Below are 13,171 nucleotides of genomic sequence, written 5' to 3'. Positions count from 1 at the left end.
CTCTATTATGCGGTGACACAGAGTTACGGCGGTTTCACACTGCACGCGTTATTAGAGTGTAAGCAGCGCAGGAGCAGTGCGTATGGTGAGCAGGAGCAGGACACGCGCGTTTTGCTTTCATACTGGCAGCGTTTGTCACGCGCGGCTGAACCGTGGGTTGTGTACAGACAGAGTCTATAATGGATAAGTTGGCATTGCTTTTTTTCGTTTTCAAATACATTTAAGAGAAAAGACTTGTCAAGAAGCTTATTTTATTAATAATTTCATTTATATAACTTTTGGTTCATCTTTGTTTTTATTGTTATGGCAACAAGTTTGTTTTTGGACATTTGTTTTCTTTTTAAATTGCTGTTGGTCATTTGATTGACTGTTTAAAACACAATAGATATCATCAATGCACTTTTTGGATAAAACTGCGGTGTATTTTGGCCATGATCAATGTATCGTCACTTTAATTCAGCAAAAGCGGCGCAGCAAAAATAGACTCGGCGCCGAAACGATCACGGCACTCCTGCTCTGCTACGCACTGCCGCGCCGCCTCTGCGTGTGGTGTGAATGCTCTAAAGCCTGGTTTAATCTGTTAACATGGGCGGCGAAAAAAATACGCGCTGCACGCTCTGTTTTAACAGTGCAGTGTGAAACCGGCGTAAGAGTTAGGAGTGCAGTTCCTAAAAGCACATTACTGGCTTTGCAAACACTGTGGCACTTTTATTTTTTATTTGTTTACATGCCTACCGGATATTTTAAGTTGAGGTGCTATTTGTTTATATATTAGACTTTTTTTAATATTTACTGTTGCACTAAAGTCCAAAAGTGAAGAATTTATTTATTACTTGATTGTTCAAGCTACCTCACAGAAGTGCTCTGTTTGTTAACAGAGTTGTTGAATGTTAAAATAAGGTGAATTAAATAAAAAATAAGGAACATCCATGGATCTGTTTTTTTCGCTCTTCTTTAGGCCTATTCTTTTTTTTTTTTGCATTATAGAAGTATCGGATCGGGACTCGGTATCGGCAGATACTTAAAATCAAATGACTCGGACTCGGACTCGAGGGCAAAAAAACCTGATCGGGACATCCCTAGTAGGTATCTGTAATTTGAATCGAACAGCATGAAACGTTTGAGAGCGAGACCAACCACATGACAAAGAAATGGCCCACTTCACTAAATTAACGGCATGCTGAATCTCCGAGAAACATTACTTTTACATTCTGTTTATTACTTCTCTACACACCATCCTCTCGGAATAATTTAGAGGATTCACAAATCTGGAGGAATGATAGGTACCCTAGCAAATGGAATTGTCCACAGGGATGTTTCCAGCAGATCTAGCCCAAGTTTAGACCTTCTCCTCTCCAGTAATGGAGCCAGAAATGAAATCCCCCCCCCCCCCCCCCCCCCCCCTCCCCCCTCCCCCCTCCCCTCCCCTCCCCTCCCCTGTGTGTATAAGAGGGCAAACAGAGGACATTTGCCTGGCTGTTCTGGGTCATTCCTACAGCTCTGAAAATACAGATGACTCCAAATTAGAGCTGGGAATAAAGCTTAAAAAAATTGTGGTGTTTGAAAAATAAATATCTTTTTTTTTGTATTTATGTACTGGTCTGAAATGCCTTGAAAGGGTTTTGTTTTGTTTTTTTCTTTTCAATCAGATGAGCCAACATTTATATCAAACAGCCACTGAAACGAGGTAGATTCTAAATGCTCAGAGCAAATAAATATGCATTTAATATTCATTTAAGCTACTGAAATTTCAAATCTCACAATCAAACCAAAATGAATCCTTTCTAATGTAATCACTCAATCGGTGTTTCAGCAGTGGAAAAAATTGTTGAGAGTGTTGGCTATACAATGTCACTTAGCCTAACGTTACATTTACCTCAAGAAAGCTATTCTATGTCCATAAACTCAGTTAGCTAGAATAAATAACACTAAAGAGCATTTTGCTAAATATAGGCTATGCACTGTATTACAAATTCATTATATTTTTACTTAACCTTTTAGTGATGTCTTCGTTATTTAAAGTATGTTTAAATAAATATGTCATAAAAACAGGTGATTACAGTTTATTGTAATTTAAATGTTTAAATAAAATTTCAACAACAAAAGGTGAGGTAGAAGCAATTCTGTTATTAAAAGGTTAATATAAAAACTGCCTTAAGTGCAATTTAAATGTATGTACAACTTAGTTTTAGCTATTTTAGTGTTGATTATTAAGTAAGTTTGATTGAGTGGTTGTTAATTTAATTATTTATTTTCAGTTTTCGGCCAAATATATCCTGAATTTTTGGTTTTGGCCCAGAATTTTCATTTCTGTGCATCCCTAAATATCTGTTAAAGAACACTGCCTAATCAGTTTCCCTTGAGTCCTCCAACTTACACCACAATGATGCTCACAAATTTATCTCTGGCACAGGCTGACCCTCTAAAAATAGAGACACGTCTGCTTTTGGAGAGAAGCTTAGAGATTCTGCACTTTGCGACAACCTCCTTGATGGTAACATGAGGTTGACTTCTCATTCTTTTTTGGAACATTACAGATGGTCTTCATTTTATTTCTCACAGACTTGATGAATACAACAAAACACTGTTTATATTTTTAGCAAAAGCTTATTTGAAGTGCATGCTATTAACAATTTATTTACTTTATGGTACGACAGTCTGCTCTAACTCCCCATCAATATCAATGTAAAACTAAAAAGACATCTAATAAGTCTCACTCTGCCGTCTAAACAATCTACATTGTTCAGGACAACAAGTGGATCTGGTCAGATGCCAGACAAAACACAACACAGTTGCCAAAGACGATTCACCACATGCAACCAGCAACATACTGATTTAGACAAAGGGATTAAAGCTAAATCACAGTTAGATAATCTTAGAGTACAAGTGTTTTGACAGAGAATTGCTTAAGGAACTCTTTTGAGCCAACACACTGTGCGAGATGCCAACCCCACTCTGGCTCACAAAGCTTGAGTGACCTATTTTCTCAGAGCAGTGTAAGAAATGTGTGTGTGAGGTACAGCTGAAATGTTAAAAGCAGAAATGGGTCCTCACAGAAGAGTGAGGAAAACCTGACAATCATGTCTTTGTCATCTCTCACAAGTGCCACTAGAAGAATGTCGGCTTGGGCCAATGCAGTCAGACCAAAGAAGTTTCGATCATTTTTTGATTAGTAAAATTAAGCAAAGGGTGTTTTAATAGGTAAAGAGGCCACACTTCTGGTTTCAAACCTTTATCTCGGCAGGTTCCTTTGAATGATTGTTTTAATTCACTGGCATATTACTGCCACTGGAGGACTGTGCTAAATGTTATGTCATCTGAAGATGACACAGATATAACAAAGGGGAGGTGACACACCAAAAAGAAACCATAAGATAACAGACACGCAGCATTAGACACCAGCATTGACAAACAGCACAGGGATGAGGTGTGAAAAGAGGAGATTTTACAATAAAGTGCTGAATGAACTTAATTTCAAGATATTTTTCAAGTAAATCATTTGTTACCATAAAGACATTTACAATAGACCAGGCTTGCTGTAGAAGTCAGTGTTACCGATGTGAGACAGTGTTCGGATATACACCATTACATTATTTGGTGAACATGGCACCGCCCCCACATCATAGAAATAAAAAACATTTAGTTCAGTTGGACAACGGATGCTTCAATTAACAATACAGCAAGAGAGCAGAGTCACAGCACAGTAGTCAGATTTCACTTATCACGTGACAAGAGTAGGGAGAGATGACTGACAAGACACTCTCCACATCTTCACGCAATGTGCGTCTTTGCATTCCTGCCAAAGTGTGAAACTCACCTCTCTCGTTTAAACTCACCTACCAGTTGCACATGTTTTAAGTCTTGCCAATTTAAGCATTCAAGTGCAAAAAGACGCAAAATAACTAATTTCGGTACTTGTGCACTGTGTGAGAAGTTTTCTGTGCGCACACATCCTTAGCATGCGCACACACAGGGCTAGTTCTCTTTCAATTCTTTGTGCTTGAATGGACAAATCAAGACAAAAGTAAGTCAAAATGCCCATCTTGGCAAGAATCCTCGTAAACACAGTCAGTTATGTTTTAAGAGAAAGTAAACATTTGAGAAAGATAACGCATATAAACAGTGCATTGGATCGATGCATTCGGTCTTAAAGTGACAGCAGCCTGATATTCCTGCTGCTGTCTGTGTCATTAATGTTAATCAAATAACAAAAGACAAAAATCTCACTGCTCTTGAATGAATAATTTTTGTAACTTTAAGGATTAAACTATTTCATTTATACAGTGATGACTATACAGTGTCTTTTACATTTGATTACTTCATTCAATTTCTGTAGGCAACCCGAAAACTTCTGTAGACCTACCTGAAAAACCAGTTTATTTCAGTTGTGTCTTTGTTTTACTGTATTTATGTGTCGCTTTTGCTTGTAATTTGGTTATCTGTAGAAAAGATGCATAGCATTGAGCCCTGCATGTCTGCATGTGCCACAGATTGTGATATACTAGTTAGAGCCAAAAAAAAAAAAAAAAAAAAAGTCTCAAATGTATTAACAACTTAGAAATCTCACACAATAGGCTAAACAAAACATTGTCTAACGGACCACTGACTTTTAAACAAGTTCAACATTTACTAAACGACACAGCTGTATTACAATATTTGAGTTATGGAGATTATTAAAGGCGGTCTGACGGACGACACAGAGTGTCCTAAAATTCGAGCACATTGTTTCTAGGAGTCCAGGTAAGACACCGGAGGATTCTCAAAATCCCACCATGCCACTCACATAGTTATCCATTAAGTATATTAAATTATATATAACTCGTTGTTATTTTACTCATGCATCAATGTCACTTTCCCTGTTTGGCGATTAGATTCACTGATTTTTTTTTAACTTGAGCACAAAAGTACAGAATGACACGTTCGGTGACCAAGACATGACGTGGCTCGATGGCTAGTCCTGTCTACTAACCGGCTTTAAAGTAGGCTACTGGAAACAAAAAAATCTAAACCAAACTGAACCTTTTTTTTTTTAAAGATGGGGGAAAACACCCAAGCCTGCCGCTATAATCAGTCACTCTTGCACACAAGACAAAAGCCTGGCCTGAGATAATTAACTTAAGCATGCAGTGGAAGTGATGAAAAATTCACAGTGTTTCATGTCATACTTTCAACAGTTTTATTTTGAGTTTGAGTTTAGCAGATGATTTAAGGGACCTGTTTTGATCCCTTAACTTTTTAGGGCTAAATGTTTAAGGACTTAACTTAACTTAACAGAACTTAAGGGAACTCTCAAGTAATTAAGGGAAAATACTTAATGTCAGCCTTAAAGTTTCTTAAGTGGACCTTTTTATTTTCTTGCAGCCCATGTTTCACTAAGGGTGCCCTTCATTAACCATAACTAAGGGTTTTCTTAATATAAGGGCTTTCATGCAACTGGGCCCAAACAAATTAAATTTCCACAGTCACAAGAGCTGTAAGATTAAATTCAAGTTTAAAGGCAAAGTTCAAAATCTCATCTCAGTCTTTAGCGGTGACGTCTTTAGTGCAAAGAATGAAACCCAAAGGGCTTTTTGCCATGCAGGATGGCAAAAAGAAGAAAAGTAGAAGTTCAGACCTGTATTGATACTGAACGATATTCATGCATGTGACAAAACATGCATTTGATGCTGGGAAACAAAAAGAATGCTTTCCAGTAATTAAACAGAATAGAGGCCATAACAAACATGTCAAAAGACTTAAGTTACTGGGTGACAAAATGACTCAACCCTCCTTCACACATACACTTACGCACACCTTCATCTGTCAATAGGACATACAGGTCCATAGCAGAGTAGTAAAGGAGATAACGAAACCAGAGTGGCTCTTAGCACAGCAAATCTGCCAGCACATGCTCAGTGAGTGGGGCAACAACTCTGTACACGACTCATTCAAGGTCAGTCCAGTAAGGCTCCTATCGAAAGTGCAGTAGAATGTTACTGAACCTTACATTAGGAACCGCTCTGAACCGGTTTGGTGTCAAGTGATAGGTTTTGTTTTTTAAAAAAGACCAAAGACCAAAGCAGATTCTACCAGTCACATAATGAAGAAGTGAAACTGGGGAAAATACAGAAGTCATGAGCAGTCTGTTGACAAAAGAAAGCAGTTCTTACAGGGTTTGTTGACAGAGGTGAGCCGGTGGCTGGATATATTGACACAAAGCTTGTTGGCGCATTTTGCATTTAATACAAATGAAAACGATGAACGGCCACTAATTTACTCTGAGAATTTACTCATTACAGACTTCTGTTCAAGCCACATAAAACATCTCATTAGACTACATTGACAGGCTCTTTGAGAGCTACTTTACAGGGAGCAAATGACAGAATTAAGCACCCATCCAGAATCATAGTCCCTGCCTCGCCCAAATGCCAACCCCTCCTTAGCCAACTCCCCAGCTGTCTCTAATGAGCTGCTTGAAATAATTTATTGAAATAATAAAAAGGGAGCATGGTGGTCATTCAACAGGGTCAGGATCAATAAGCAAACACAAAAGAAACAACTTCCATCACAGGACGGTGATCTGCATTGTGCCAAGTCTGCCAACATACTTTTAACAGGTGGTCAAACAACAACAGAAGGGCCACAAACCACCTATCCGTCACTTGAACAGCATGCAGATAATGTGGATGTGATTTTCCATAAAAATACAAATTCTGTCATTTTCAGAAGCACATGAATTTGTTTTGTGGAATACAAAAGATGTTATGCAGAATCTCTCAGTTTTCATCCATTTTTACCACATCTTTTTCCATTAAATAAAAGTGGAAAGTGACTGAGACTGTCATAATCTCCTTTTGAGCTCCATAGAAGAAAGTCTATAGGCTCGAGCTTGTGTTGTCATTTTGTGCAAATGGACAAATTCAATTTTAAGGATAAAACCATTTGATAAAGCACAAGTTTATATTTAAAAAACAACATTAAATAAAACAAATCAATGAGAAAGTAAGAATAAAAGCACTTCAAACTCAACAGTTGTTGTTTGTGAGAGTGAACTTTTGCACTTAAGGCAAATTAAATAATTGTGTCCAGTCAGCAAGTTTAGGGCTGCCAAGTTGCTGTTCAGTGAAACTCACAGAACTGACAACATCTGCATGGGAAACAAACACGCTTGCTCTAGTATTAGTCACTCACATTACATGACAGAACTGTGAGAATGATGAAGTATTTTACATTTTAGATAAAGCTGAGCAAAACACTAAAACAGACTAACCACTGGGATATACTGAACTTAGCAGTTGAACATGCCATTAACTAATGTCCAACAACTGAGGAAGATAAGAGTGCAACAATACAATGTTTATAACATCAGACTACTTAAATCTCTTAATTCTAAAAAGCTATGTAAAATAACAGTATAACTGGTTTACTACCTCAATATATTTTTGTGCCATGGCAAAGTGTAGTAATTGCGTGGCAATAAAACAATTTAAAGTTTGGTCCTGAGCTCTTCACTAAACTCTTGTGCTTGAAGTTTAACAAGGACAAAATTATTAAGAAGGCCATTTCTTCTTTTTGTTTGGTTTGCAGTGACAAACATTAGGGCAAGATTTGGATCAGCCCAGCCCCAGGCCAGACCTCCTGATCCAAAACCATGTGATCAGTAACCGCGACATAGCCAAGAAGAAATTACATGAGATAATATGGAAGCATAATCTCTCTATCAATTTCTGGGAAGGACAAGCACCAAACTACTTCCTCTTTTCAAGGCAAGGAGCTACATTACTGTTTAAAGCGTTGATATGGCGAAGTACAACCTGCAGTAAACAGCCAGTCCAGACCATTCTTTCTGAATTGCTCATTGCTCTATAAAACAGATGTGTGTGGGGTTTGGGGGGCTCTTATACACTTCACCAGTAGGTTTTGCCATTCATTTGTACTGGCCTAAACAAATGCATCCATTACCTTCAGCGATCAGCTCCTCCACCGTCACTTGGTATCGACCGACAGCAAACACCTTCCCGATGTAGTTGCTGCTTCCAGTACCAGATCCAGACCCACCCCCGAGACCTCCGCTCTCCGACTTCGGCATACGCGAAAACTTCTTCATTCTTGCCTCTTGTGTTCCCGTCTTCCCCAAACGGACAGTTCCAATCAAGCCAAAGACGATTAAAACGCCAATCTGCTCATCTCCGCTCTTCTGTCCAGCATGCTGAGAGAGCTGCTCTCCCGAGATGCGCCAGGCACTTCAGTGCTCGAGGGACGCAGAAAGGCGTAGCTGAATGCTTCCTTATTTCCCCCAAAGCCCGATGAAGAAACTGCATAGAAGTAAACCGTCAGGGCAAGCGTTTCGTCGTTAATGAGTGACAACAGCACGAGTGATAACGTCCACGCTGCTGTGTTTTCAGGCCGACTCCAGTTTCGGCTGGCTAGCGAGCCTGTGCGGGAGCTGGAGAGACCATTCGCCTCGCTAACTGGCTAACAACGGCGAAACGCTCTGTTTAGCCAAAGCATGCTTTTGTGTTCAGTCGAAAGCTTAAATTGGTTGAAGTCCAGGTTATCTGACACCAATGTGAACAACAATTAAATAGGCAGAAAGTGGGTGTGTTAGGCGGAGGCTACGCTAGCGAAACTATTAAACGATGACTGCTGCCACTTCCCCTTTGGATAGTTTAGTTAGCCAGCTCGCTAGCTGATTGGCTTCCTCTATCTGCTTGAAGAGGACACCGTGTATCATAGTAAAAAGTACTAACGTTACTATAAAAGAATCCCGAAAACCTCCGTGCGGCCGAACGTTTCTGGTGTTGTGAACAGCGTATGTTGTTTCTTTTTAAACGGCAGAGCGGTTCCTCGTGCTCTGGAAGTCCCCCGTCACACTGATAAAGTTCGAACTCTCGTGACTCGCCGGAGAATTGGTGGGAGGTTTATTATCGCCCAATCCGACTGTCTGACAACCGAACTTGTTTTGTCCGATTTCTTCCTATTGTCATGATTGGTGTGAGCGTGACGCGTTCTGTGGATGCTCTTCTCTGATGGGATGGCACGGATGACTGTCTCTGCCCGCGCTTTATTTATCAGTTTGCTTGATAAAGATATTAACCAATGTGTTAGTCCGTTGAAAGATGTGAATGGATTGGGAGTGTGTGAGGTGCTGATGTAGTTCAACTGGCACATTCCACGAATACTGTACACTTTTCTGTCCTACAGTTTTTAAGCATCAGATGCACAAATCCAACGTTTTGTTGTTGTGAGAATTATTGGATAAACTATTTTTTAGTATACAATTAACTTGACTTGAAAAGTAGCTTGCCCTTAAAATGTGGATTAAATGAGAAAACTAATTAGCAATATCGACTATTACCAAAATATCACGTTCATTTATTTTTTTAATTTTTTGTAATGATGTTCAAGGGGTCCATTATGTGGACTTTTGTACAGCATGGTGGGATCTGGCATGACAAATAAATCTCATTACATTTTCTCAGTTATTAAACAAATTGTAGTGTCGACTATATTTCTCAAGTTCAACCATTCAAAATATTGTAAGAAAAAAAAAACAACAACATTTTTTTTTCTTTTATTTATGGGAAATATGGCATTATAACTACATACCATCATTTGGTCCAAAATATCTAGCCTCTACTGAGTGACATCTTAGTTTAGGTTAAATTGTCCATGGTAGGTACCCATTCTTATTTATTTAATCCATTTCCATATAATATTTTTTCATATTTTGCTTATTTAATGTTTATTGTTGGAAAATAACAAAATAACATTGATCAGGGACCTGAATGATGTTGATAATTAACATTTATACTACAGGGCCGTTGAATGCTTGAATCTGATTGGTTGACGAACGTTCTAAGGTGTGCATTATTTTCAGGGAAACGCACAGCTAAAGTAGTTCCAGGCAGGTCTTGACCGCATTACAGTTCCATATCACTTCGCGTAGTCAACTGTAATAACGGAAGATAGGATACAATTCATAACAAGAAAAAACATTTAGCCCCATGCGCTTGATCTGCAATTTTCAATGTCTAGCTTCACAATTAATGGAAACATGCAGTTTAATTTTAATAAATTAAGTATATAGTCCTATATAATCAATAGAAAATTAAACTGAATATAGGCTAAATAAATGGATAGTCCTGCAGCACGGATTTTTATTGCAGATAATTTAACAAATAAATAATTATTGATTGGCCTACTTGTTAAAAGGGCTTTGTGTTTCATTTATTTGGCTAGTCTAGGCTACTGTCATCTGGCAATAATAGAAACAAAAGAATAAATAAACGAATTAATTAAAACGAATTGAATTAATAAATAAATAATAATATTGACGCACATGCTTTTCTGTCTCATTATTGCAACATCTCTCTCTAATAACTGCATTAATAACTGCATAAAGCCGGGGACACACTTTAAGGCCGGTTATGAATGTTATTTGTTTCTTATGACTTATCATGTCCAAACGCGTGTTCAGCGCATTCAGTCTGTGTTTAAAGTCGGTTTTTAAAATATGCTGCGATGAAAACAGTCAGAGAATGTGTCAGCTAGTCGTGTGTCCCAGCATTAGTCTGCTATCAGTGGCTCAAACCTCCGTTACTAACTCTAAAATGACGTTTTGGAATTAGCAACGGAGGCAGGGGATTAGATGCGTAAGAAATTAGTCCTACATACAAGAGCGTTTTAATGACAAAAAACTTTACAAACGTCTTGAAATACATAATCTGAACAATGTTTCGAGGTGTGGTAACTGTAGTATAAGCGGAATAATTGACTTCAGGCCGTTGAATTATTAGAAAAATAATGCACACCCGAGGTGAACGGCCACTCCGCTTCGCGTCGTGACCGCATTACCACCTCGGGTGTGCATTATTTTTCTAATAATTCAACGGCCTGTCGTCAATTATTCCTTACTTAATCACCTCCTTTAATTTAACATTCCTAGGCAACCAGTAGTGAGAACGCCCACAAGCGACCTCACCACCAGCCACTGGCGACATGCAGCAACAAAGTCGCTTGTAGCTGCAGTCCGTAAAACTTTTAGCTCTCTAGTGGTTAATAAGCAGAACTCTTGCGGAAGAACATTGTAGCTCTGTTTATGTCTATGACGAGTCACGCAGGTACTGGGCTACTCCGCAGTGGTACGACCAAACCAGTCTAAAATAGTCAGAATATAAACACTTATTATGTGTACCGTATATTCAGGATAAGACAAAAACACGGTTTGGAAAGTGGATTCATGATGTACTCGCTCATTATATATAATTTTTGTACGTTTTGAACAAAAAAAAGTTATGGGCTGCAGCCTGCTGCAGCTTTAAAGGCACAATATGTATGATTTTGGGATTAAAATATCCAAAAACCACTAGAACAGTGTTATATATTTTGTTGACTTATACTTACATTATCCCAGATGTTTCCAAGAATGTTTAAATCCAGAGAAATTTTAACCAGGACACAGGTAACAACAATTTAGATGCATTTAGACAGAAAACTAATCATTGTTATATAGCTCAACACTGTTAGTCTTATTTTTTGAATCACTTGTTTTCTAGATTTTCCGTAAATACCATGTTTTTTTTAACATGCCTCAGAGAAAAACACTTTTTATCAAGTGGCTATAACATGCAGCATTTTCTCCATCATACACTATGTTTTCAAATTAATTGCATGCCATTTAACAACACAAGCCATCCAGCATTTATTAATATGATATTCTAATATAGATCTAGCTTACTGCAGCGTGCAACAAGTGTCTCATAGCAGCCGCCGAGCGAACAACACGTTATAACATAATTTTCAACAGACAAATGTAAATGATAAAACAGCGCTGCTACCCCAACATACGCTTGACCTGAAGAAGCGGAAGCGGCATCTGCGGCATAATAAAAGTTCCTCTGCTCTCGAGCCATGTCTCGCGCTCATCTCTCATTAGAAATCGCTCCAGCGGCCTCGTTCTGCTCCCACAGCACTCGGCCCTGCTCTGCTTCATACTACAGTAATCTTAATAATCTTATCCATGAATATTATTTCTGCCCGAGTCCCGTCGGATTCTTTTCCACCAGCTGTGAGGTGAAGACAACAACTCCCATGATTCCGCGCTCAATCTTGGCGTCATCATGCTACGCCTTTGTTTTGAATAGGCGACCTCTAGCGGCGAATAACTACATATTGTGCCTTTAACTGTCTATTTGTCTTCAAAAAAGTGTCATGCCCTATTTTCAACCCTATTCAAGAAAAGTGAAGCAGATGTTTTGCATAGTAAGTTGCCTACAGATTACACTCTAAAGTGCAAAATAATGGATTGCATGCATGCATAAGAAAAAACAATCCAAGGCACTCGAGTAATTCGTTTTTAGAAAAATATAAAAAGCCTGTGCTGTAGCTTGTCACCTGTTTAAATCTAAGCCATGAAAGAATAAAGGCTTTTTATATTTTTCTTAAAAACAAATTACTCGAGTGCCTTGGATTGTTTTTCTTATAAGTGGAACCATCACTACACCCAAAGAGCATTGAGATGAAGTTACACCCCATGCAGCACTTTTTGTATTCCTTGTATTTAATGAATTGCATGCATTAAATATTTTTCAAATAAGTTTGACTTTTTTTCTTTCTTTTTTTTAAATTGAGTTGGATTTTTTTAATTTTTTTTTTATTGTTGTTGTATAATAATCTATACATTTATCTCCCACCTATAATTTTCAAACATGAAACTCATCATTAAATTTATAAGTTAATACATGTTTAAACAGGAGACTGTCCCAATTCGGAGGCTGCGTCCTCCGGAGGTTGCATTTGAAGGCTGCATACTTCATCAAGGATGTCTTAAGAAAAGTAACAGTAATAAAATTGACTGTTGTGTAACCTCGTGAGGTGTAAAATACTTGGTTACTTTTTTTAAATGAGACCGCCTCGATGACGTATGCAGCTTTCAAACGCAACCTCCGGAGGACGCCGCTTCCGAATTGGGACACAGCTCCAAAGTTTAGAAAGATTACGTCAGATTGAGACAGTCCAGTCTGGACTGAACACCCTTTGAGGGTCCTCAGGTACGTCTGTTAGACTGTTCATGAAAATGTCCTGTCTGCCCTCTAACGGTCAAACATTGCAAAATAAGCAGGTACTTTTATATTGTTCATTTTTGGATAACAATCATATATAAAATGTGCCCAGATCATCTACACGAGAA

The 13,171-nt window shown here is 38.4% G+C and overlaps 1 protein-coding gene across 3 annotated transcripts in view; it reads right to left on the bottom strand.

Annotated features, from left to right (window-relative positions):
• The window catches only part of bmp2k (BMP2 inducible kinase), a 44,693-nt gene extending 35,696 nt beyond the window's left edge, over positions 1-8,997 (bottom strand). For all 3 annotated transcript variants that reach the window (XM_084114760.1, XM_084114761.1, XM_084114762.1), the window contains exon 1: positions 7,942-8,997. In XM_084114760.1, coding sequence (XP_083970886.1) covers positions 7,942-8,086 — 145 coding nt within the window. In that variant the 5' untranslated portion in view covers positions 8,087-8,997. The remainder of the gene's footprint in view (positions 1-7,941) is intronic.
• Positions 8,998-13,171: the final 4,174 nt, after the last annotated feature.

Source organism: Abramis brama (assembly GCF_963993115.1).
Source record: "Abramis brama genome assembly, chromosome: 5".
Taxonomy (NCBI): Eukaryota; Metazoa; Chordata; class Actinopteri; order Cypriniformes; family Leuciscidae; genus Abramis; species Abramis brama.
This window is presented reverse-complemented; position numbering and strand designations above follow the sequence as displayed.